General features: G+C 36.8%; 1 protein-coding gene across 1 annotated transcript in view; it reads right to left on the bottom strand.

Annotated features, from left to right (window-relative positions):
- BTBD9 (BTB domain containing 9) overlaps positions 1-26,266 on the bottom strand; it is a 116,261-nt gene that overhangs the window by 22,132 nt on the left and 67,863 nt on the right. Inside the window, exons 9-10 of the mRNA NM_001008459.2 lie at positions 17,718-17,907; positions 5,866-5,973 (exon numbers count right to left, since the gene is read on the bottom strand). Of these exons, the coding sequence (NP_001008459.2) occupies positions 5,866-5,973; positions 17,718-17,907 (298 nt within the window). The remainder of the gene's footprint in view (positions 1-5,865; positions 5,974-17,717; positions 17,908-26,266) is intronic.

The following is a 26,266-nucleotide window of genomic DNA, read 5'->3' as shown; positions in this document are numbered from 1 at the left end:
CACAAATGTACATACAGGAAAAAGAGAATGAGCAAAATTGAGTTTGCCACTAACATTCTGCAAACCAGAACTATTCTCTTAGTTTGTGCTCTTAGACAACATGGAAAACTCTTTATTATGCATTCAAAAAGCTGTTTAGAACAGTTAAATGCAAAAGGTGTTTTTAGCCTTAGATCTCTCCAGTGTGTTCTCCAGCTGCGATTTGTTATCAAAGGAAATAAGCAGTGTCTGAAAACTGGAGATGCTTAAAGGACATTGGTGTGACAGAAATCTGAAACAATGGACAAAGTTGAAAATTATTCTTGAAAAATTCCTTGAGGATAGTTAAAGAAAAATAGATCTGTTAATGAATCTCGCATCCATGCTCAAAGGGCTACTCACATGGAAGTATTCCAGATAGAAAGTACAAAAAAAATAAAAATTGAGGGTAACTGAGCTCAGAATTTAGAAATTGGAATACTTATTACATAAGATAATAAACAATGGAAATACGAAATTAAGTTTGGAAGCTTTTAAACATCTATCGTAACAACAGTATGCTTTGCATGTCAAATAACAAACGAGTTCAGGAGAAAAACTGACATAACGCAGTGTGTTATAAATCTTCTGAAAATAAAGTCATATCCTCCACAAAGAAAGGGATAAATCTGTTCCTAAACAATCATATAGACAGTTGATATCAATTGCTATAGAACTGCTTATAAATAAACAATATTAGAGTATTAGATTTCTTTTTCTCCTACCGGGAAACTGAACGTAATACATCTGCCACCATGGATCAGATCCATTTCACAGTAAAAATACATGAGAACACTCAAAATGATACTCAGTTGATAACCTTCATGACAACCTGCTGCATATTTGTCTTTACAGAGCTTAGTTTATCAAAAGAGTCATTAACTCTGAGGCCTGACGTCCAGTGGCCTTTAGATCTTGTTTTTCATTTGACTTTCAGCCTTTTTGTCAGCACATTTTTCTAACAAGTGCACACCTCTACTGTCCAACACTAACACACTCAAGGCAACTTATCATACATGTTTTAAGAAGCAGAATGAAACGTGACTGTTTTTCACTGCTGTCATACTGGGTTGAGAAAAGCAGTTTATTGTGAAAATCAAAAAAAGAAAACGTCTACATAGAGAATTTTAAAACTGACAATTACACAGCCAGTGTGCATTAATTGGCACTCACTTAGGGGAGATAAGCAAGCTTCCCTGTGAAGATAACAAACATACAGTTTCTGTCTTCAGCCTTTTAATACTGTGAGAGATGAGGAGGTTAGGAATACCCTGTCAGATTCTACCTTTGAGCACTGAACTATTAATTTACACAAAATACTACATTAAAAATACTATTAAAACAACCCAAAGCGGCATACTGAGAGTTTAAAGGGAGACTTCATAGTTCAATAGACTGCCAGAATCAATATATCCTTTTTAGGCCAAATTTTATTTAATTTTCTCATTGTTTTGTTTGCCACTTGCTGATCATCAAAGACGTCTATCAAAGTCTGAGCCTTTACGGGTCATCCAACCCCCTGTGCCAGAGATGCAGCAAAATGATTTGGCGATCTCACAAAACACTTGCAAGTCTGCACACTAATGAACGACTTCAGCAAAAGATTTTAACTCCACTGAAAGATTATGCAGACAAAGCCAGGCGGCAAAGAGCAAAGCAAACAGCTCTTATCCATGCGTCTTTGAAGAGAGAAAGAGCGAATAGAGAATATTACTAACAAAGTAAATTTTTTCATTGCATGTATTCTATCTCTTTGAATGTGGGCCCCTGTGAAATTCAGTCTGAAGTTCTAACTCTATCCACTTTCATTTGCAAATGCAGCAGTAGCAAGTTATTTTTCTAGAGTCTGCTGAAGGATATTTAACACAGATGTAATGCAAGGAAGAGTAAGCTCAAGATTTCAGAGCACCATCACCTAACTAGAATTCACTCACATATCTAAAATCTGTAAAGGAAACAGAGATAACTTGGGGTATACTTTTTGGAAGGTGTTTGCATTTCAGTCTCACAAAAAAATACACATAGGATGTTATTTTCTAACAGTTGACTTGTTGCTCTGCAAGGCAGTCAAGCAGACAGTCTAAGTCCCACAAAAGGACTTATCTCTTGGATGTCATTTTTTAAGCAAAGTTGCCTAAGCCTAAATAATTACAATTTTTATACTTTTAAGGACTGGGATGTTCCAGTTTTCATCAAAAAAGTAGGATTTGCCTGAGACAAACTACTGTTAAAACACGAATAGACTTCGTTTCTTCCAGGATAGATGGATGCTGCATTCATAAATATACATAGACCAGAGAGATGAGGGTATTGTTAATTCCATCCTATTACGCTGTAGTCTAGTTAAGGCAAATTGCTAAATGTGGGAATTTTAACTGGCTGCCTAAAGCCTAGGGTGAGTCAGGCACTGCACACAAGTTTGGCTCTCACCTATCCTTGGGAAATTCCTGAATTGCTTGACTAAATTACATTTGGAGGAAAATTTCACTCTTTTGGAGCTGTGCTGTTTGCATAAAATACCTGTGTAATCAGTAGTAAAGGGAAGGACAAAGACAGCACACTGGACCTGAAAGTCCTTTAAGAAGTAAGATTCCTGTACTCTGCTCATCAGGCTATACAATATTTCATACAAAAACTCAGTCTAGAACACATCAGATAAAGTAGCCTAGATAAGCAATTAAAAACTCAGCACTAGAGAAAAAAATCATTTTTCATAGATCAGGAGTATCTTCTCCATTACCTGATAATAGTAAACCAGACAAACTGCAGTATACCTTCCTTACTGTAGCACCATTTAATCTTCTCGTTTTCAACTTGCTTCAAGAGTTATTTTTACTTTTTTAACTCCCAAATACAGAAACAAAATTAAAAAAACAGATCCATACGTATTCCTGTAAGTCACTTGTTCAATATTCTCTTATCATTAATGTTTCCCTCACTGTGCTGAAGCCTTGCCCAACAAGTGAGGGACTTGATTCAGTTTATGAGTCACTGATTGATGAGTCTTCTGTTCCACATTCAAGTACTCTTGAGTTTCTTTGGTTAGAAGTACCAATTTTCAATATTTGTCAAGAAAATGACACCAGTCCAGCTCTGACTGTGAGCAGTTATGAACCTCTGTACTTCAAGATGTACAACATCTTAATGTGTGTAGGCTTTGGCACTTATGTTATATATTCATATATATATATATACATAAATATTCACATACTTAGATTTATGTTTTATATATATATAATGTATGAGCATTTAAACATTATTTTATGTATGCATGTGTTTATTTTTATGTATGTTTCATGTGTTCACATGTGAATCATAGAATTGCTCAGTTTGGAAAAGACTTAAAGATCACTGAGTCCAACTACAACCTAACTAAACTGCCCTAACTAACAACCCTCTACTAAATCATGCCCCTGAGCACCACATCCAGATGGTTTTTAAACACATCCAGGGATGGTGACTCAACCACCTATTCCAGTGCTTAACAATCCTTTCTGTGAAGAAGTCTTTCCTGATACCCAACCTAAACTTACCCTGGTGCAACTTGAGGCCATTTCCCCTTGTCCTGTCACCTATGCCGAGTACAGGGGCAGGATTACTTCCCTAGTCCTGCTCACCACCCCATTCCTGATACAAGCCACAATACCATTGGCCTTCTTGGCCACCAGGACACACTGCTGGCTCGTATTCAGCTGATGGAATATATATCTATAGAGGAAGTATTTAGACACACCAATCTGCTCTTAAAATCAAGAATAATTTTTGAAATTAAGTAACTGCAGCATTTTTGAAATTTTCTCTTTAAAAGAAAATTAAATGTGTTTAAAGAGTGTTCTCTTCTGTGGTGAGATACTTGTAAATGTGATTTGCTGATCATAGGGCATAGAGTTAAATTGAATATGAAAAATCCTCTCAAATACAAAGAAATCACTTGAAAACTGAAGGATGGTGCTGTGGGACAGCCTACAAACCTTTTAACATACCACAGTTACAAGTGATATAGGATTTAAATATAACTACAAAAGATAAAAACTTTCAAACAAAAAGATTTTACAAATGAAAATTATTCATGTCAGTTTTTCGAAATGATCCATTTTCTTTACAGTTTTCTAGTCCTTGCTAAACTGAATTGTTCCGGAGCTTATCAAGTTTTTTTTGTTGTTGTTGTTTTTTTTTGTAAGCTTTAGAACCAGGTCTTTGTATTTATTGAGAACAGACAATGAGAGGCAGTGTTAGAACACTATATACATGTAGACTTTAAATTTAAGACTGTGATTTCGTAAGCTGGATATATGTCTGTCAGAGTAAGCTAGTGAAAGTGCAATTTTCTAATTCACATGAAAATAGTTCCTGCAGCTTTGAGAGCTTCCAGAGCAGTTATGTTTTGAGTCAATCCTTTGAAGTATATCATGAAGGACAGTCACCTTTAGTGCAGGAATGCACCTATTTTTGCCCAAGGTTAAGGGTTTCAGAAACGTGGTTTGAACACAGTGAAAAGATACTTGAACTAGGATGTCAACCAGCAATTTAACCCACATTGTCCAAATGCTTCTTTTGATTGCCCTGGACTATTAGTATCAAAATGTAAAAGAATAGCACAAAGCATTGTGACTCTCTCATTTTTCTGGTTTCAGCTTCCCAGTGCTACCACTGCTGGGGCAAACAGGATGATGATTTTTTTTCCATTGAACTGAGATGTCTTTGAGAATGATTACATTTCTTTATCCAGATTTGAAGACAAAAACCAAGATTTCTGCCCATCGGTACCAGGGCTCCTTTACAGGCAGTGAAAGCATGTGTCAATTTCTTCTCCACCAACATTCTAACTGCATGGAACATAAATTTTAGCAATTGTGTATCAGCAGTGTTCCAACTTGGCACAAGTACAGGATGGGTGGGAGCTGTCCCGATATTAACTTTAGTTTTGCCCCACCAGTAAGAGAAAACGTGTCTTCTGGGAAACTACACAAGAGGGGAAAGAAGAAAGAAAATAAATTTTTTCTAAGTCTGAACCTCCCTAAGGATCATCATAAGGATCACCCAGGAGATCGTGTACTACCAACATTCACTGAATACCGAGCATGCCCGACTTCTGGATATGTAACATGGATATTTTTGTAGCCTATATTTCAATTCCAGCTGGAATTAGAAATATCAAATTGTTTAGGGTGGCTACCAACACTGAATGATTTTTCTGTATTAGATTTTTATCAGTTGACTCAATAATTACAGAAAAGCCAACGGAGAGTATAATCTGGAGAGTATTCAAACTTGAATTGTTTTGATTGAAGTACACAAATAAAAATGAAAGGGTTTTGTTGTCAGTTTTCCTTTGTTTTTATCTTTTTAAGAAGCATGTTTTTTGTTGTTGTTATTGTTTTTTTCCTATGGAAGAGTCCTGTTCAAAAGCAGACGTTCTGTCCTATATGCCTCATGATCCTCCTATATGCCTATATACCTCATGATCACCACAGAGAAGAGATTAAGCTTAGATAAATGAGTTCAGTGGTTGACTTGTTATGGTTTGGGCCCTACCCTAATTTCTTCCACTCCTTTCAACTCAGTACAAGGCATGTGTGTGCTTTGGCAGGGGCAAAATGCACAGTCTCATCTGTTTTTTCACAACTTGATTCTGGTTTGAAAGTCTAGATATTTAGCCAGATATAATGCTACAACTTTCTGATGTTGCATTTGAATAGTCTGGAATTAGTTATCTACAAGCTATATAACCATCATTCCTTTCACAGTTGAGATGTCATCTACGTAAAGATAGAAAAAAAAAGAAAAAAGGAAGACCATTTGTCATTTCTGCTTTGTGCAAATACATGGAAAAAAAATTAAACTCACTTGCAGGAAACTTTTGTGCGATCAGCCACCATGGTCCATTGCTGCTGATTTGTTGAAACTTCTATGTAGTAGCTGTAGCTTCGATCATCACAGTCCCAGAGCAGTAACCTAAGTATGAAGAAGCAGTTGAGTGATAAGTAAAACAAAAGTCAAACCAAGATGCTTACTTACATTTCCTAGTCCTGTGCTTCTGCCCCTTAATCCTTTTTAAATTTAGCTGTTTCTTCTGGAATGTGTCTCCAACGCTCAGGAAGGTATTTACTGTTTTTGTCATCTCAATGTTATCTCTATACTCATTATCCTAAGGCCAGTAGCTGACTTACACCAACCATCTTACTAACACTATTCTATGACATTCACCCAATTACTTCCAATTTATTGGAAAGTCAGGAAATGAATTGATCTATTTGGCAAGTGGCATTGCCTCCTTTAAACCTTAGTCAAAGATCTTTTTTCAAAGGTCAGTTTAAAATGAGAAAGATAAAAAGATACTGCTGACTAAGAGGATAACACTGCCTTCTTAACTGTATTTTTCTTTTTCTTCTTCTTTTTTTTTTTGATATATATATCAGAAAGTTTTTTTTTAAAAAAAAAAAAAAGGAGGCAAGTAAGAAAAATGGGAAGCCTCAGTTGTAGTTTATCATGATATAAGGAAAGAGGCACAGAATTCTTGAGAAAAATTGCTACAGAAAAAGGAGAAAAAGAAAAAAAGAGGTCTCAAAGGACTCATTCCATATGCATCCTCACAAATGTGCATCTCTTCAGGAAGTGCTCTAAATGTTATAGCCAAAAGCCTTCAAGTTCCATCCTTATCTCACATAGAGGAAGATCAAAAGCATCAGGAATGTGATTTAACCTAAGCATATCGTTTTCAAAAAACACATATGACAAATGTTGTATCCTCTCTACTCCTTCCCCTTACATGGGGATTCTCTCTCCTGTAACAGATCTCAGAATATCCCAAGTTGGAAAAGATTCACAAAGATCACTGAGTCCAACTCCTGGTTTCAGATTGCCCCACCCAACATTCAAACCCAATGTCTGAAAGTGTTGTCTAAACACGTCTTGAACTCCAGAAGCTTGGGACCACAACCACTGCCCTGGGCAGCCTGTTCCATGGCCTGATCACCCCCTGGTGAAGAACCTTTTCCTAACGTCCCAACCTGACCCTCCCTGACACAGCTCCATGCCATTCCCTCAGGTCCTGTTGCTGTCACCAGAGAGCAGAACTCACTGCTGCCCTTCTGCTCCCCTCACAAGGAACTGCAGCTGCCATGATGTCATGAGGCCTTCCCTCAGCCTCCTCAGATCTGGCCTGAACAAACCAAGGGACCTCAGCAGCTCCTCATAACCCTTGTCCTCCAGAACTTTCACCATCTTCATAGCCCTCCCTTGGATGTTCTCTAATAGGTTTATGTCCTTCTTACATTGTGGCACAGAAACCTGCACCCATTGTTGGAGGTGAGGCCACACAGTGCAGAGCAGAGCGGGACAACCCCTCTCCTTGCTCAGTGGCAGTGCTGGGCTTGGGGCACCCCAGGGTATGGCTGGCTGTTGGGGCTGCTAGGGCACACAGCTGACTTGTGTTCAACTTGCAACAAAAGAATCTGGGAATTCTGTTTCAACAGGACTGCTCTCTAGCCTCTCATCCCCAGATTTATAAGCACGTCCAAGATTGCCCAGTCCCAGGTGCAGAATCTGGAACTTCTTGGACTAAAGTTAAACTTCATGCTGTTGGTGATTGCCAAGCCCTCCAATTTACTAAGATCTCTCTGAAATGCCTCTCTACTCTCAAGGAAGGCAACGACTATACCTTCAAGTCCTGTATCCAAGTCATCAATGAAAATATTAAAGAAAACTGTCCCTAAAATGGAGCCCTGCAGCACCCACTAGTGACTGGTCACCAATCCCATTGGGAATTGCTCCCCATCACACAATGTATTTGTTTAACTGTATACTACATACTTTGTTTGGAAGGATACTGTAAGAAACAGTATCAAAAGCTTTGCTGAAATCCAAAAAGATCATATCAATTATTCCCTTCTGAAGTTTGGGTAACCCTGTCATAAAAGGAAATGAAGTTCATTAAACAGGACTTTCCCCTTATTAACCCACACTGTCTGTGACCAATGACTGAATCATCTTTTATGTGTTTTTCAATAATTTCCAGAATAATCTTCTCCACAATTTTGCCACACACTGACTTGATATTGACAGGCTGTAATTACTGGCGTCTTCTTTCTGTTTCAGTTAGAGATGACTAGAAGCAGAATCAGCATGATGATGATATAATGCTGTCTCTTCAAACTACCCAAAATTTTGAAATTGCAATATTCTGAAGTGCACAGTCCACATTATGTCTAATATGTAAAATAATGCTTTGCTGATTTTGTTGTTATTAAAACCCTTGTTCTCTGAACCCTAACACAATACTCATATGGAGAATAAATACCGTACTGCAACATACTGGCAATTACCAGTTGTTGCTATCTCTTGATCCTCAGGTTCTTGTCTCCAGTGCTAGCTAACAATTCCTAGAGTAACAAATTGTTGGATTTTATTTACCCTGGAAATTGTTAGCTAGTCAATGAACCTGCTGTAGACAAATAAACAAAGAGCAGCTAACCATCCAAAATGGCTACAACTGCACTGATGACTTAAATCAGTGTAACTACAGCTACACACAACTAGAGAACTGTGAAAGCCAGGTAATACAGCCAATCTGGGTTCATTCTTCAGCTGAGTGGAATAGCTACTGCAGATCCACATTTTTCAAAGTGTAATAGACAAGGATCCAATAATGAAAATAGCAGAGACATTTGAAAAGAAAAGCAACTTGTGCCACGCTACAGATTTTCCCAGGCAAAGTTTCAAGCTGTCTCTCTTTAATCGTATTTCAGAAGAGTGTTCAAGCTTTATATTATGAATTCACTTCTTGTTGAGAAAATCTTTCTTGCTTTTAGCTGCTACTTCTGCTGGAAGAAACATTAACAGCAAACATTGTTGCTCACTTCTAACACTGAAAAACAAGACAGCTAGAGGGGGAAAATGACCTCACCATTTGCTGAACACAGAATCCATTCTCTTACAGAGAAATGTTGTCCAAAGCAGTAGCTGGACTCTTCAGAACTGGCTTATTAAGGACATGTGTGACTGTATTGTTGCCTTAAAAAACACAGTGCTATGACCTTCTGTTTAGAGCAACCTGGTTTAGTTCTTTATTTCCCATTTTGGAATCCTAGCATTCAAAGTGGAATTTGGCCTACAGGACAGGCAGATTTTAAATAAACTCCCTCAATGCCCTCAACTAAGCCCAGCTCATTAATATTATCAAAAATAACGAGCCATCAGAAGTAGCTTTAAGAAGCTCAAACAAAACACTTAACAGAAACCTTTTTGTACATTTGAATAGTCTTTGCAAATGAAAAAATTCAGAGCTGACAGAAAAAAATAAAAATAGTTGCCCACAGCAACATTTAAGACTAAACTAAAAAAAAAAAAACCAACAACAAAAAAAGAAACAAAATCCAACCCCTGGGGCCTCATCACATCTTCCCTATTCTGCTTTTCTACAGCTAGAAGGTGTCCAGATACTGGAGAGACTGAATGAAGCACACTTTCTATTTTAACAAACAAACAAACAAACAAACAATTTATTATTAGTTAAAATCTTCGTTCTGTTAACTAATAATAATAGATGCTGAATTGATTTATCATCTATGTTTAGATGAAGTCATTCAAATGTTAGAAAGACAGAAAAGAAAAAACGTACATAAATTTGTTTTCTTTTAAATGGTTGCTAAAATGTAGCATAATGTTGCTAAATTATGGTTTTCAATAGGATCCTTTTCATCACAGAGGCTCAGTCTTGTTTCTTTGATTGAGGTTTTCAAAGAGTTTGAGTATCAGAAGCATGCCAGTGACTGTAATTACAATTAACAAAACTGTAATCAAAACTGCCTTGGCTTTAGAGTAAAAGGCTAACGGGAAATACGTATTATATGTACTCCTTTTAAGAACGCATATAATTGCTCTCTCCCAAAACAACTTAGCCCAAGTTACAAAGCTTGAAAAAGCACATGGCTTGGGATTATTACAAAACAAGCAAAAAGTGAGTGAAAAGTGGGAAGAATCTTTCCCAGAGTAACTCAGCAAGAATGCTAAATGTAGCTTGTTCTTTCTTTGGGACTTGTGAAAGAAAAGAAAATAATTCTTACATCACCTCCCTGCAGTATCTTTTCTAAGAAAGACACAGGAAGAAGACTTTGCCATAGAATCTAGTTCAAATTTATTCTGCATGAAATGCCTTTCTGGATAAGTAGAAAATAAGTTTCAGTTTGATAAAACGAATATTCACCAGTGCACACTAAGCACAAGCATCACTTTTCATGCCAGGCACAACCATTTTTCAAACACATTCCAGACAAGTGACCAGGTTACACTTCTGTATGGAAACTGTGTTTTGCTATGATGGATATTAATTCACTTCAATGAAAATGTCAGAACTTACACTGGAAAGGCAGCTCTTTAAAACGAAATTCCCTGTGACCCTGGAACTCTATATTAGAATAAAAAGTTAAATTAGCTCTTGTTGGTAACTTGTGCCCTCAAGATGAAGAAGGAAAAGCTGAACAAAGCTTTATCCAGCTCATTCCCTGCAAGATCATGACATTTAAACATATAGTTAATATGCCACTTCTTTAAGCATTTAAGTGTAAGCCTGTTAATCATTTAATGTGATACTATTTCTTCCATCACATGAAGATGCCTCATTTTACATAATAACAGTTTTCAAATATGAATACAATTTCATGTTATAGGTATGGGAAACTGACTGTATTATCTGCTACATCAAAAGAGGCTGCTGTACTTTCTCAGCAGTACTTCCCTGAATGTCATGCATTCCCCTGTGACTGATTGTTCTGTGCTTGTGTGAGTATTCTGTGTTGTCTCTGCTTGCTTTTTACTATCAGAATCCCCCAAAAGATTGTCACTGTTTAGCGCAGGCTGCTACATAACTATTTAAACAAAAGGTGACAGCAGAATACCCAACAATAGTGGTGAAACTTACAGGATGACATTCAGTTCCTAAATACTATAAAGTAAGTATTTATCAAATAGAGCATACATATTTCATAGTCTGATGCTCATAAACTATTTGCATGCTTACAGAAATCCAAAAGACAGTAGAAAACTAAAACATCAGGTAATGACATCTGTTCAAAAATGGGGAAAAAGAAAAGTAAGCTCACGGAATGAGTATTTTTTTTTATAAAATTAAAATCACATTTTGTCTCTGGTTGCCTATAATCTCCTTACATTTTCTGCAGCAGAAAGTCAATCTTTTTTTTTTTCAGGATACTCCAAAGGAGTCAAACTCCTGCATATTTTCCATGTGCTTATGTGATCATTTATTCTGAGTCATGATCTCACTCTCAGTTCAGGCAAGAGTAGAAAATGAGCAGTAAAGAAAGAAAAAACTTCATAAGGAGAAAGTGGTATTGAATATTAGGAAGCATAAGAGCTGTACAGGATGATGATATAAGCAAACAAAAAACACATTAAAGCTTCCCTGTATCATTTATTAACTTAAGAATTAATCCGAATATGAAAAACAAAAGAGTTAACCATAAAGTATGCATATTAATAATAAAGTATTCAAAGAGATTAAACAGGGATAAATGTTTAATCTACTTTTACAGAGATGCAATACATCTGTATTTACTTCAATCTGAAAACCACTATGGTACAGAAGAATTCTGTCTCCCTCTGCTACATGTTATTATAGCAAGTCCTGTTCTTCATTCTATTTGGGAAATTCATAAAAAAAAAATATAAAGCTATCAGCCAAAATTGCAGTGTAATAGTATTACTTTTCAGTACAAAATAAATGTAGGGGGAGTTAAAGCTATTGTGATATGGCAGCCATTTCAATACTAAGGTTTTAGCCATTTAAAAGTTAAATAAAAGGCAATTATATCATGTTTATTATGTTAAACCTGCCAATTGCTGCCTTTCTGCATCTAGTTACATTTAATATTTTTTTTTCTGTTGTTGATAAGTGCCTTTTCAGAGAGGAAAAACAGTAAGGTTATTTTCTGTCCAGACAGGCAACAGTACAGAAATAAACAGCAGAAGTATGTATTTTCTCTGTTGACTGTTTCAAGTATCTCATAAGCTGTTGTAAGGAGGAGTTATACAGTCATTATACTAAGTCATAAATATTTTTTTTTATTTCTATAATCTAAAGACATTAATTATTTATAGTTACTTTTAAACAAAAGCTTTTCCAGCTCTTTTCTAGTAGGATTTTCCACTGACCACTGACTAAAGGGTCGTAAATAGGGTCAAGGGAACTACAGGCCTGTCAGCCTGACCATGGTACCAGGAAAGGTTATGGAGCAGATCATCTTGAAGGAGATCACACAGCATGTGTAGGACAACCAGGGGATCAGGCCCAGTCAGCATGGGCTCATGAAATGCAGGTCCTGCTTGACCAATCTGATCTCCTATGATTGAATGACCCACATGGAGAAGCTGGCAGCCATTGGCTTGGACAGGTACACTCTTTGCTGGGTAAAGAACTGGCTGCAGGGCCAGGCCCAGAAAGTAGTGGTGAATGGAGTTAAATCCAGCTGACGACCGGTCACGAGCGGTGTTCCCCAGGGGAACCACTTGGGGTCTTTCCTGTACAATATCTTTACTGATGACCTGGATGAAGGGATTGACTAAGTTTGCAGATGACACCAAAATGGGAGGAAGCATTGATCTGCCTGGTGGGAAGAAAGGTCCTACAGAGGAATCTGGACAACCTGGATAGCTGGGATAAAGTTCAACAAGAACAAGTGCCAGGTGCTGCACTTTGGCCACAACAACCCCAAGTAATGCTGCAGGCTTGGGGCAGAGTGGCTGGAAGACTGTGTGGAAGAAGCGGACATGGGTGTGTTGGTTGACGCTTGGCTGAGCCAGCAATGTGCCCAGGTGGCCAAGAAGGCCAATAGCATCCTTCCTTGTATCAGATATAATGTTGCCAGCAGTAGCAGGGAGATGATTGTCCCTCTGTACTCAGCACTAGTGAGGCCAGACCTCAAGTACTGTGTTCAGTTCTGGGCCCTGCACTGCAAGAAAGACACTGTGGCACTGGAGTGTGTCCAGAGAAGGACAATGAAGCTGTGAGGGGCCTGGAGCCCAAATCTTAAGAGGAGTAGTTCAGGGAACTGGGATTGTCCAGTCTGGAGAAGAGGAGGCTAAGGGGAGATCTTATTGTTCTCTGCAACTGCCTGAAAGGAGGTTGTGGTGAGGTGGGGGTTGGCCTCTTCTCCTGGGAAGAGACAGAGGGGGTTGGCCCTACTGATAGGACTAAGAAGGAATGGCCTCAAGTTATGCCAGGGAGATTCACGTCGGACATTACAAAAAATGTCCCCTCTGAAACAGTGATTAGGCACTGGAATGGGCTGCGCAGGGAGGTGGTTGAGTCACTATCCCTAGAGGTGTATGTTTAGATGTTGCACTAAGGGACATGGCTTATTGGTGGTAGATGGACGGTTAAACTGGATGATCTTAGAGATCTTTTTCAACCTTGGGGATTCTGTAATTCTATGACTACTTTGAACCTTTGTTTCAGAATTTCTAAGTAAACGCTGATGTGGAAGATGAGAACTGCAAATTTATATAAAAATATCTAAAAACATATTTAGTGTTAACAAGGTTTCCAACATGGTCTCCAATGGCATCCCTGTATCACAGCTGGGATGTTTAAACTACAAAATCTGTGACAACTGGTTGGACTGTTGAGCTCAACTTGTAGAGGTTAACAGTTCAATATCCTCCTGGAGTCTGGTTACAAAATTTCCACCAGAGTCCATTCAATGACCAAACCTGTTTAAAATCTTTATCAAGCATCTGGACAAGGAGGCTGAACAAGCTCTTAACAAATTTGAGTATGACAGCATGTTCTGGGGTACAATCGCCATCAGGGTGTGGCTGCCATTCAGGACTGATTGCTAGCTTCTGGGATGACTAGAGGCATGTGCAAAAAAAAATAACTCTATGAAAATCAAGGTCAAAAGCAAGAATCTATACCAAATATAGACCAAGTCACTGCAGTAGTAATTGCTACAGTCCAACTGGCTGTGATAAAAAGGACATGGGAGCCATTGTGAACAGAAGACTAAAGATTAGTTGCCAACGAGCCTTCTAAGCAATTAAGGCCACCAGCAGCATATTGAGTTGTACCAACAGGAACTGAATCGACAGAAAAAGTGTCAGAGATTATTCTCTCTTATTGGACACTCACTAGACCGCTACTGGTATACTGTATTTTGTATCCCAATACAACACTGATAAATCTAGGCAAATCTAGCATAGGACCACCAAGATGTTCTAGAAGTTGGAGCAGGTGCACAGAGACTGAGGAACATATCTTGCTCAGCCTAAGAGAGCTTGAGATGGTGGAGGACCTCTACAGCATTTTTCAATACCTGAAAGCAGGTTATCAAAAAGAACTAATCAGGTGTGTAATTGGAGAAATATAAGACAAAGTTCATAAATTGAAGCAGAAGTTCCAGATGGCCTAAAACCATGAGAAAACAGCAACCACATTAAAGGGCAAAAATGTGTAGTGAGGATAATTAAATATTGGAATAAGCTGTCCAGAAAAGTTGTGGATCGCCTTTCTTGAAGGTTTTCATGACCTGTCTGCATAAATCCTTGAATAAGATGGTCTTAGTTCCTTTCTGATAATGGTATTTTCATGAAAAGGCTAGACAAGATCACTTTCTCAAGTCCCTTCCAACACGAATGATTCAAAGATACTAAAATAAATTGACAGATCTTGCAGAAAACATGCAGGCAACATATACTCCAGAATCATTTAGCTCTCTGTACATTTCTAATGCATATTTGAGTACCAATAGCCCTGCTTTTCTCTATACTAAGAATTTGGTTGCCATAGTAACACATTTTGACTTTGAGGCTCTCTTCAGTGGAATTCTGATTTCTAGAAACCAGAAGCGTCTACTCCACTTTTATTATTTTTTAAGAAAAGTTCATATATTTAGCATCTCTGATACAACCATATTCAGTGGCATGCCGATGTCTCAAAATTGAAAAGATGTAGACTTTAATTTCTAATTCTTCCTTTATAATCTAAACTAAATAACTCCGTTTCTGGGGGCAGAACAATTTGTGACATTCTATACTGTAGCTAGCCTAAAGGAAGTGCTCCTGGAGATGTTATCCTGGTGGAAGGATGAGATTGTGGAATTTTTCAAGTAAGCATAACAGGAGAACAGGCAATTAATACAATTCAATCAGTTCTGGACGACCTGCTGAAAAAAAAAACAACCAAAAAAAATAGCCCTTCCACTTCTATTAAGATGAAATAGTAAGACTTTCTGTTTTGTGTCTGTATGTTACTTGATCTTTGTTCTAGCCATAGATTTCCCAGTGTTAGAGATCTTTGTCACTGTCTTCCACATTGCAGAGTAGAGGACATGTTACAGATTTGTGCCATAGAAGCAGTTGCTATGTAGTTAAACCTCCCTTCTCCACTCAAAGGGACATCCTTCCCTCACTGCCTATGATCTGACACAGACATTAGCTTAAAACACTTGTTTTTTTCTAGGCAGAACATGAAAACCAAGGATGACATAGTACAAGCACCTCTCTCTCTAGGCAAGGCAGATCAGCTTGTCTCTCAGATCCTGGTGATGATGGTGCTTATTATTGTCATTTTTAAGGAAAGCTGTTCATCTTGCTTGTATGTTGTATATGCAGGAAAAGCCATCAAAAAAAGATGAGACCCTGATCTCATATATTTACAATGCAATAGCACATAAAAAATTAAATGCCTATTCACTTAAAAATATCTAATAAAAATGGTTATTATTTTGCTCTATATACTTTCCAATTGTGCAATTATTTTCTGACAGCCAAAAATCTAGTTCATCTAATACATCATTAAATACTAAGTTTTATTTTTTAAAAAAATGAAACAACCAAACCAAACCAAACAAACAACAAAAAAACCACAACTCCTGCCCAAGAAGAATAAATGCTAGCATTACATTTAATTTAGGAAAGCCAAACTATTGAACTAACTTGAAGTGACAGTATGATTCACCAATTGAAAGATAGCAAAAAATTCTAAGGCTGGAAGACAGAGGGACTATGAACTGAAAACAATACATTTTAGGTAATATATTCTTCTCTTATTTCTTCACATGTGCAAGTCTCTGCCGCTACTTAAAATTTAAGCTCAAAGTGGCATGAAAATGTTGTAATTACATTTTCAATTACTTCTTTTAAGAAATCCGAGTACTGTATCTTTTTAGTTTTCTACTTGAGATGCAATACTTAATTTAACAATAAAAACATCAAACTCAAAAGCGTAAAATATTCGCTGTGGAAAGCTGCCAACTATGCTTCTTATTCTACTTCTTGCACATGGTGAAAACAATGCTGGACTCACAGTATGCATAACTTGTGTAGCAAGGAAACAGACAAATCAGTACGTTTGTAATGGATAGAGTCTAGATTTCTGACTTGAAACTTTCATGTTTATAATCATCACAGCAATGCTACAAGCTGAAAACAAAACACATAGCTTTGGAAGAAAGGAACCACTTATTTTCATGATTCAGGGATATTGGAATTGTGTACTTTTTTTTTTTTTTTCCTCTGAACTCATTTAGAAAGTCTGCTTTTGAGAAATACAAATGTACAGTGAGCAGACAGAGAAGAGGATCCAAGAAAACTAACCACACAGTCTAAGGCATTTTCTTACACCTCCCTACTGATTATCTACTGAATAGTTTTAGACTTCCTTTTTTCCCGTTGCTGGAAAACAAAAACTGGCAATTACGAAATGTCACATCTCACTCACTAATCAACTAGTCCAAAGAGACAACTCTGATAGGCAGATGGCACAGATCCTAGCAATATATATCTATACTGGGCCTCTGCTGCTAACAGGGACCTAACCTGCAGTTTCTACATTCACACACTAGCACTTCAGCTTCAGAAAGCTCTTTCTTTTCTCACAGAGAATTAAATTAAGTTCCTGACAACACACTCTACATTTACAGAGAACAAACAGACATCAAGACAAGGTTTTGCATGTCTGATTTTGTTAAACAAAATCATTTACATTCTGAATCTGAAGTTGGAAAGACTATTTTCTTCTTCACCTGTTTACAGTCCTGCTCTCCAATCTATTTCCAAAGCACAAAGGAAAGCTGAAGAAGTGCAAAAAGCTTTTACATTACCCCAAAGCTGGTTCATCGTATCCACAAACATACCCACTGTGAGAACAGACCAATGTATTTCAATCCAGATCTAAATAACGTTATTAATCCAACACTGTAAAGCAATATTCAGTTCGCTGTGCCCTTATTATACACTTCATATTCAAGTTAAGAGCTTGTATATTAATACAGTATAGTGAAAAGGAAACGTAGCTGACTCTGATATGGCTCTCCTCAATAAATGTTTCCTTTTTCACAATGAGATGCATATGAAGAACTGCTCATACTGTGATCACAAGTGAGTCTGCAATTGAATTTCCATTCTACTATAAATATACATCTTTAATCTTACAATTTGACTATTACTATTATTATGCCTTTGAAATGTAATATTTTCTGGAATTGAACTGCTCTATCTTGACATACAATTCATGTATTTAATTTTTAACATACCCATTATACTGAAATAAAAATGTCAAAGGACAATTACTGAACTAGACACCTCACTACCATAATTTCCAAACATCCTTTATTCTAAAGAAAATAACTGCATTCAGCAAAAGTCTCACTGTTGCCTTTCATTTAGAGAAAAATAAACCCTCTTACCGTATAGACCCAATCATGTAGGGCTGTGCTAGTTGTACTACAATAGCTCCACTCCCAAGCTGATGGCACGTATACCCAGAATCCCAGTCGTAGTTTTTTGTGTCTCCATTCAATAAGGCATTGCGACTTCGACTGACACCCTCAATCACACTGGCACAATCTGCAATTGTTGCAACGTTTTCAGTAGGAACTGCAAATTAAAACACAAGGAAGATAAACACAGTAATACAGTCAGAAAACAGTTCAGATGGTAATGGCATTCATTCCTGGCAAAAAAACTGAAATAAAAAAAACAACAAAATTGAACTATCAAAGTATGACCAACACAAGGAAATATTAATTCTCGTTTAATATTAACTATGAAGCTCTGTTTTACAAGTGCTTCAACTTTTATTTTTGGAATTACATATTCACCTAATAACCTCTGTTCACATTTAAACCAATGCAGAACTTTGTAATTGAGAGAGACTCCCAAGCTTTTTGAATCTCATCATTCATGAAGATGAATGGACATAAAAAAGCTATTTAAGATGCCCTATTCATACGAGACATCTGTGTCTCACTCCTTTTTTCTTTTTAAACACTCGAGAAAAAAATTCAGATTAACAAGGTTGCAAAATGATGTTCTCTGCACATGCAAAAATCAAGGTGATCTGTTTATTCTTTTTAAATACCATCTCAATAATAGTGGTGAATAACATAGAAAACACCATTTTAGCTAAACGATAATAAATATTCTTGGAAAAAAAGGTAAGACTGCTAGCTTCTGATGAAGAATAACCAATACGGGTGTGGTAACACAATAAACAAGAATGGAAGAAATTACACTAAATTATTACAATCATATGAAGGACAATGATCAATTCAACAGAATTCCCAAAATCACAGCAACTCATGCCAAACAAATCAGAAATAGAACAAATAAGCTAAAAGATGAAATGTACAAAAAAATGTGAAACACTGACAACTAAAATCCAAGATTATTTGAATTTTCACATAGGCAAACAAGTAGTATAGATGAAAATGGATTTACGCAACATTTTAAATCCACTTCAGAGTGAACACTTAATAACAGACAGTGATTTTCTCTAGAATATATATTAAAACTACTACATCATCTGGAAATAGTTGAAATACTGCTATATGAAATCTCAGAACAAATTTTAAAGTCTCCAAGTAGCCAAAAAAGAGCTAATTTTCTTTGAGGAGCTAGCATTCCAGTACTTAAGGGGGCATACAGAGAAGATGGGAAAGCGCTTTTTATAATGGTATATAATGGTAGGACAAGTGGCTTTCAACTGAAACAGGGCAGATTTAGATTAGATGTTTGGAAGAAATTCTTCACTGTGAGAGTGATGAGGCCCCAGAATAGCTTGCCTATCGAAGTTGGGAATGCTCCCTTCTTGGAGACGTTCAAAGCCAGGTTGGATGGGGCTTTGGGCAATCTGGCATAGTGGAAGGTGCCCCTGCCCACCACAGGGAGTTGGAATTGGATGATTCTTAAGGTTCTTTCCAACCCAAACCATTCTGTGATCACACGATTCTGTGTTTTAAGTGTGCTAGTGGTGCTGGGAACAGAGTCTTAAATGGGGAAAAAAATGTGTAAGCTCATTGCCAAGTAATAATTCAAGGTAGCAAAAAAACAACAATTTTCCCCAAATCTACTGCACTATCAAATTTGATAACATCACTGTGTGCTCATCAAAAACTAGTAAAAGCACTGCATTCTTATTCTAGAAACGTCTTGATTTGGTATCATTAAACAGAGACATTCAGAAATTCTCAGATTCCTATGGGGAAGAAAGAAGCAGAGATGAGGTGTACTTCACTAGAAATTATCTGAATAAAGCAAAGATCAACAATGCCAACTATGTCCACAGGCATCAAAACAGAATCTGCCTCGGTTTTCTTTTCTTCCCCGCTTCCCTAGCAATAAGAGAACTTTCTGAGTACCCATTTTACATAGGCATTAAAGCATCTTCTATATAGTGCTGCTTTTTGTAGGAAACAGAAGCAACTAGGTTAAAAAAACATGTACGAGATAAAATGTCAAAATGAATTTTCATGCCAATGCTCTATGGAATATTGCAGACACAGTATGAACTATGTAAGTCATTAACTGAACACAATACAACTCAGTTCATAAAATATTTTACCTGCATGCCCTCTAAGCTTCACCCTGTTCCTTTTCACATTTATATTTCTGTACCTATCCTGTACCAGACTCACACGATGTTACCCTGATTAGCCAAACTCCTTAACAGCCATACAGAAACTGTCTTAGCGTACATTTGATAAAATTCAGTCTTTTTCTCTACAGCGGTTAATCAGAATGTGATTCTAACTAATTGTAGCATGCAGAAGGTGTCATGCTGTTTCTTCTCTCTAGGGGAGTCTGCCACTCCCTATTTTGAATGTTTATTATCTTCTTTTATATCCGCTTGATACATTTATTAAAAACACCATCTGGTGGGGACTCTGATCTGTGCTGTATTTTCAATTCTTCTGGTTTTCTTCCTCTCTCCCATTAGAATTTCTGTTTAAATTTGGGTCACTTGTTTACAAGAATGTACTGCCAAAAACAGCAGTCTTGTTTCTATTTTCTTTTTTTTCATTCACCAAGCAGCTATTACAGTAACCAACTTTGTTACAGAAAACAAAAGAAGAGATTGCAAATATGGATTTTTTTTCCCCTACTGTTTATACTCTCACAAATTGAATTTGCTTTAAGGGAATGGAAAAAAAATGTTTGCTAGCAAAGCATACACATTCTGTAAGCAAACAACAGGAGAAGGTGATTGAAGTTACAGTATGGCAGCATCAAAGCCATTACTAAAGCTTACTTTGTTCCCTGGTCTTAAGCTGCAGTATGGAGCAACGAACTGCTTGGCAGTATATTCAATTATAGTAATACTATCTTAAAAAAGAACTTGGATGCTTTTTAGTCTGTTCTCACGGCATAAATGCTTCCAAAAAATCTGAGAAATAATCTGATTTATAAAGTACTGTTATCTTCTACTAGATTGTAAACACCAATCTATGTCATAGATATTGCAATTACTCAAAGACAGTAATGCATATACCACAGACACTACATCGGAATGTGAAGGCTTTCACAGTCATGTCTACAGCTTGGAAGAGAGAAGGAATTACAATTTTGATGGATTTTAAAAGAAAATCCCACTAATAATATTTTTCAACGTGCAATTGTCAGTTTCGGATTAAAATAACTACATAGAAGACTGATTTTTCAGGTGCTGAGGCTCGTGATTTCAGATCCCCAAAAGCATACAAGCCATTAGAATTGGGCATACTATTACATAATCGGCAACCAATTATCCACCTACAGAGCTGTTTCACTGAGCACTGAAGGTTTTCATGAAGAAGGGAATGGCAACAGTCATTTCAGAAAAGCCCTAGGAAGTAAGCCTTAGTTGTAGCACTGAAAACAAGAAGAAAAGAAAAAAAAGTAGTCACTGAAAACATATGAACAGATCTTTATCAAAGATTGGGTAGCAGCTACTAAACTGACGACATGACTGTCCTTTTCTGTTGTAAGAGGAAAAAAAAGAGGGTTTCCTGCAATATTTAGATAGTCTTAGGGAAACCTGCATGACTTTAAAGAACGCTAACCTTTAAAAAGAGAAGCCACAAAATGAAATACCTCTGTGTGTGGTTAACGTTAAACTAGACATGAAAACAGCACCTCTTGTGGCTTCCTAGGAGAGAGTCAGCAGTACAAATGCTGAACCACGTACTAGGAAACTGATACAACTGGTTTCTCTCTGTTATACATTTAAATGTGACTTTTGTTGTTGTTGTTCTTGTTTTTTGATTGCTTTTCTTTTTAAATGATTATCAGTGAGTAAAAGATGAATGATAATTTCTTCATTTTTTCCTTTACAACAAGTACTCTTCAGGCACTGAGTAGTGCATAAATGAAGGTTCACAACGATTCATAAGTATTGAACAGCATTCCCCAGAGGGTGAACAAGGACATTCCAGTGTTTTATATCTATCTCTTGCTCTTCGGTCATTATTCATTGTTCCCCCTTTCGTATGTAATGCACCAGTTTAAAGACAGTCTGATAGACTGAGACAGATCACAGATAAACACAACTTCATGTAAAAGCCTTCCACGTTGTACTCCCTATGACCTTAACCAAGCTCAAAGTAGGATGGTGGGCTAGGCAAACCTGTGTGCTACACAGTCCTTAATTGCACCTCAGCAGGGAGCACTGATTAAAGGTTTTTTAACCACGGGACTAAAAGACATTATCATTTTTCTCCCTTTGCAGCAGATAAAAGGAATCAGTTCCTACACATTCAGGGGAAAATGAAATCAAAAACCAAGAGGCATTATGTATGAGAAGCCCCTTACCCATTACTGTAGCCTCTTGCCATTGGGTAGGTTAGAAGCTGTTACCAAGCATCACATCATACTGGGTACTGCATCTGCATTCAAAGGAGCATGCCTCCTGATTGTAAAAACTTTAATTTGTTTTGGATTTCAGATTAAATATTAATGACTAAAGACCATTCAAATTCCAGAAGCTCACATTCATTAAAAACAAACACTATGCTTTTGAGATTTTAAAAAATTTGCATCCCCGTTAAACAAAACAGTTAAGTCAATCTAGTGCGAATCCAATACGCAAAACTGCTAATGTGCATACGCATTTAGAGATAATATGCCAAAAGGAAAATTACATTTCAACTCTAACATCTGCATTAGGGAATAATTTCATATGATTGAATTAATTTCTGTCACTTACCTCATTTAACAAGACAACGAAATGTATATCAACACTAGAACACCAAGATGGTGCTAGAAAAAAGCATTTCCTGCTACTTTTACCTCAAAATTGCTAGTTAATTGTCAATGGGTCATATCAGTACCAATACTGATTCAGTACTGTGTACTAGAACTGTATAAATCATCTTGCATACAAACTTTTAAATGTAACGTGTCAAGTTAATCATGTGCAATGAAATCTTGGTATGTAAAAACACAGCAACATAAAACTGCTATTATCATGACACTTCATTTTTATTATTTGTTTACCAGTCTTCTAATCTTCTCTTTACAGTGACAGCCATTAAATCGATACTACATATCAGTAATGATAGGTCTGATAAATTACCCTACTTTTATATACAGCTTTCTGATCAAGTTGAATAGGTTTAATGAAAATTCAATTATTACTTCTAAATCTATAGGATCCCTAAACAAAAACCTCAGTGGTCTTAACACGCTGGAACAAGACTTGAAATGAGAAAGTCCTTGAATAATTTCTTCTGCGTCGTTTGGTAGGAGTTAGCATCACAAAGGCTTTCAGAAATGATCCTATGACTTCCAAGGAATGAGTAACATTTCCTTTTCTTAATTAAACAGGTTACAGAAAGAGCAGTTATGGTATTAAATGAGTTTGGAACAGACACATTTAATCCCATACTACGTAAAAAAATTAAGTCAACAACTTGATCCAACACCACTTTTTCAAGGGTTAAGAATGAAGTTTCCTGCCCATTGAAACTTAGAAGCAACCTGTTCTGATTATCACACTTTCATACATTTCTAGGAGCTTTCCCAACTGCTTTCAATTCACTTCAACCTATCCAGTCACTGGAAAAATAGAAATTACAGCATTATGAATCCCATTAGAGCATTAAGACACATCTTTGCCAACTATTGCCAACTCATTTGCAGTCAGAAGTTGGTCCACATATTCCCTCTTTCAATTAGCTACTCTGTGAATTCTTACTGCTTCAATTTTCTAAGAATTGCATTGACTACCATCACTTCAATATAAAAAGCCCTATGGACCTCTATTGTAAACTACATCAAATGACTTACAGGTATAACAACTGATTTACCCACACTGAAAGATTGCATAGTTCAACAGTTCACTACTGGATACTAATTAGTATGTAGCCAAAACCCTATTTATCGTGACCAAAAATGGGTTTGGATGGAAGCAGTGGATCTACTTAGAAGATTCTAGAGCAAAGCATGTATGCAAGGACCATTACAGTGTCCTTGTGGTATGTGCTGTGATCTCTCACATGTTAAGGTATGTAATTCAGTACACCTAGAGGCTCCATGAAATCTAGCATCCATTCATGCAAACATCCTATTACTTCTTCCTACCTAAAGGAGTTGGCAAGTCCAAGTCCCATTATATGTTTTCTAATACAAAAATGCAAGAAGTATGACATGATGTGGTACAGAACTTCTCTTAAGATTGAAGTAGGTTTTTCATATCACTACCAAGAAATGACCCTCCCAAACTTTAACAACTATCAGAAGATGGTTTCAAAACTCGATAGCTCATGGGTGAAGAGAACTATAACCACAGCATAGGTTTCACCAGCACCTATTGATAGCCTAGCAAATTCTAAACTATCATCCCATATAATTTTGCTGAATGTCGAATTTGTAATCCAGTACTGGCTCAAGAGAAGGGTGTAAGTTAACAGCTACCCTTACAAACTCTACATCGCTGGCTGCTCAGAGCTCAGCGAGTTCACTACTAGTAAGTAGTGAACATGGTATACCATATATTCATGCATACTGTCCTTTTCATCCGCTGCTTGGCTCCAGTTTCCTCTTCACTGCTAACATTCCCAGATGTGTAGCAAGATACCCTGCCATTAGTCAGCAATTTTCTCATTAATTCACACTTTCAAATGTCATCAGAAGTACTTCACAATGCACTTTGTTACACACACACTGCATCTCCAGTTTTGCTTGCATTTTAGGAGGACAGCCTGTTCTGAACAAGAAATAGAATTTCCATTGTTCAGTGACTTTGTATGCATTTGCATTACCATTTGCAAGGCTCAGCACATTTTTATCTCTGATAGTAAGATCTGTAGTGAAACAGAAAAGAAAAGAAAATAAAAGTTCTCTGTAGTGCTCGGAGGCATGGAACATCTTTATATGGGATGGGAGCCCACATACTCTTTTCTGTTAGGGTAGCGGTTAGAACTGGAAACAAGCAGAAGACAACCTACAATCATCTCCACAATTTAATAGACAGATGGACAAAGGTCACGAAGCACTGAAACAGGAAATGGCAAGGTGATAGGTGCATGGCATATGTTGGCAAGAATACTGTGGAAATTTGATCATGGAATACAGACATATTGACAATCTAGCAAGAAAGTGACTTGGCTCTAACAATCATAGCCTACATTCTATGATTCACTTAAGCATTTATTCTATATAACTGATATTGGATGAAAAGTAACATATAATCATTCTTCAAAGCACAAAATATGTAACTACAATAAAACATGTCATAAACCAGTAAATTTTAATAAGGTCAAATACAGTCTCCATCTCTCAGATTAATTTTGAAATTCACGGCTTGAATTTGGAACCCACTAACGCTGAAATAGATGGAAGAGCTCCCCTCACAAAAAAGTTCAGTGAGTGTCAGATCGTTGGTAAAAGTATACATCCACAAGCATACACAGATTCATTATATTGCTATGGCTAAACAACGTTCAAATTATTTAATGTGCAAAAAATGAAAGGGAAATATATTATTTGTGTCCTACATTATGAACGCAATTGACAGTCTTACAATGTAGAAAGATATATGCATTAATGATAAAATAATTCTAATTTTGCATGAAGCTGTTTAAAAATTCATAGCTGGTAGTGCTGTGTGTGAAACTTAGCTCAAAGGTGTTTTATTAATCTGCCTGCACTCTTCCCATGCTCTAAGAAACAAAAATCAGCAAAATGTGATTTGTCAAGCAATTTATTTATTCTACAATTCTATAAAGACATCAAAAAATTGCACAGCAGATCTCATGAGATCAGGTTTAATGATGCCTTTGTGCAATGCATGGCAAAAGGGCTGAAGGAATTGGGACCCAGTTTTTCAGAGTCAGATATTATTGTTTTCCTCAGGAAAAAAAGTTGAAAGTATGCCTCACTAAAAATCTTTCCTCTGATTCTTTTTTGTGAACTTTTTTCTCTTCCACCTACCATAGGTGCATGCTTAAAAATTAAAATGTATATGTCAAAAATAGCATGAATTCTTGAGAATTTTTCCAAACAAGCAACAATTTGTGGTACTGTATCATACACAGCAGTAATAGGTGGTCTGAAAAAAACATGAACTAGAAGCATTGAGTTTGAGCAAAACCACAGATGGCAGAAATCCCTCCTACAGGTATACAAAACTAGTTATTTTTCCAATGAATTTCAAGAACTCATTTATGGGAGTTTATAGGAAAGAAAGCTCAGTGATCGCCATAGTTGAAGTAACCTATACCAAAACTTACTTTGACATAGTTTACATACTTTGATACGGTTTAGCAAACCATACCTGTTTGGGACTTCTACTCTAAGTAATGCAGTATTACACAGACGTAATTAAATTAGTACTAAATGATCTGTTTCAAGCACCAGAAGTAACAGAGCTCCATCAGCATGGTGTACTGGGAATAATGGTAGTCAGTATAATGTTCTGCCATAGATAGATGTGCCTAGAACTCTTTGGAGGAAAAATCAACAGAGTTCACTTTTAGCA

Source organism: Gallus gallus, chromosome 3 (genome assembly GCF_016699485.2).
Source record: "Gallus gallus isolate bGalGal1 chromosome 3, bGalGal1.mat.broiler.GRCg7b, whole genome shotgun sequence".
Classification (NCBI taxonomy): Eukaryota; Metazoa; Chordata; class Aves; order Galliformes; family Phasianidae; genus Gallus; species Gallus gallus.
The sequence above is the reverse complement of the archived record's forward strand: the minus strand, read 5'-3'. Positions and strand labels throughout refer to the sequence as shown.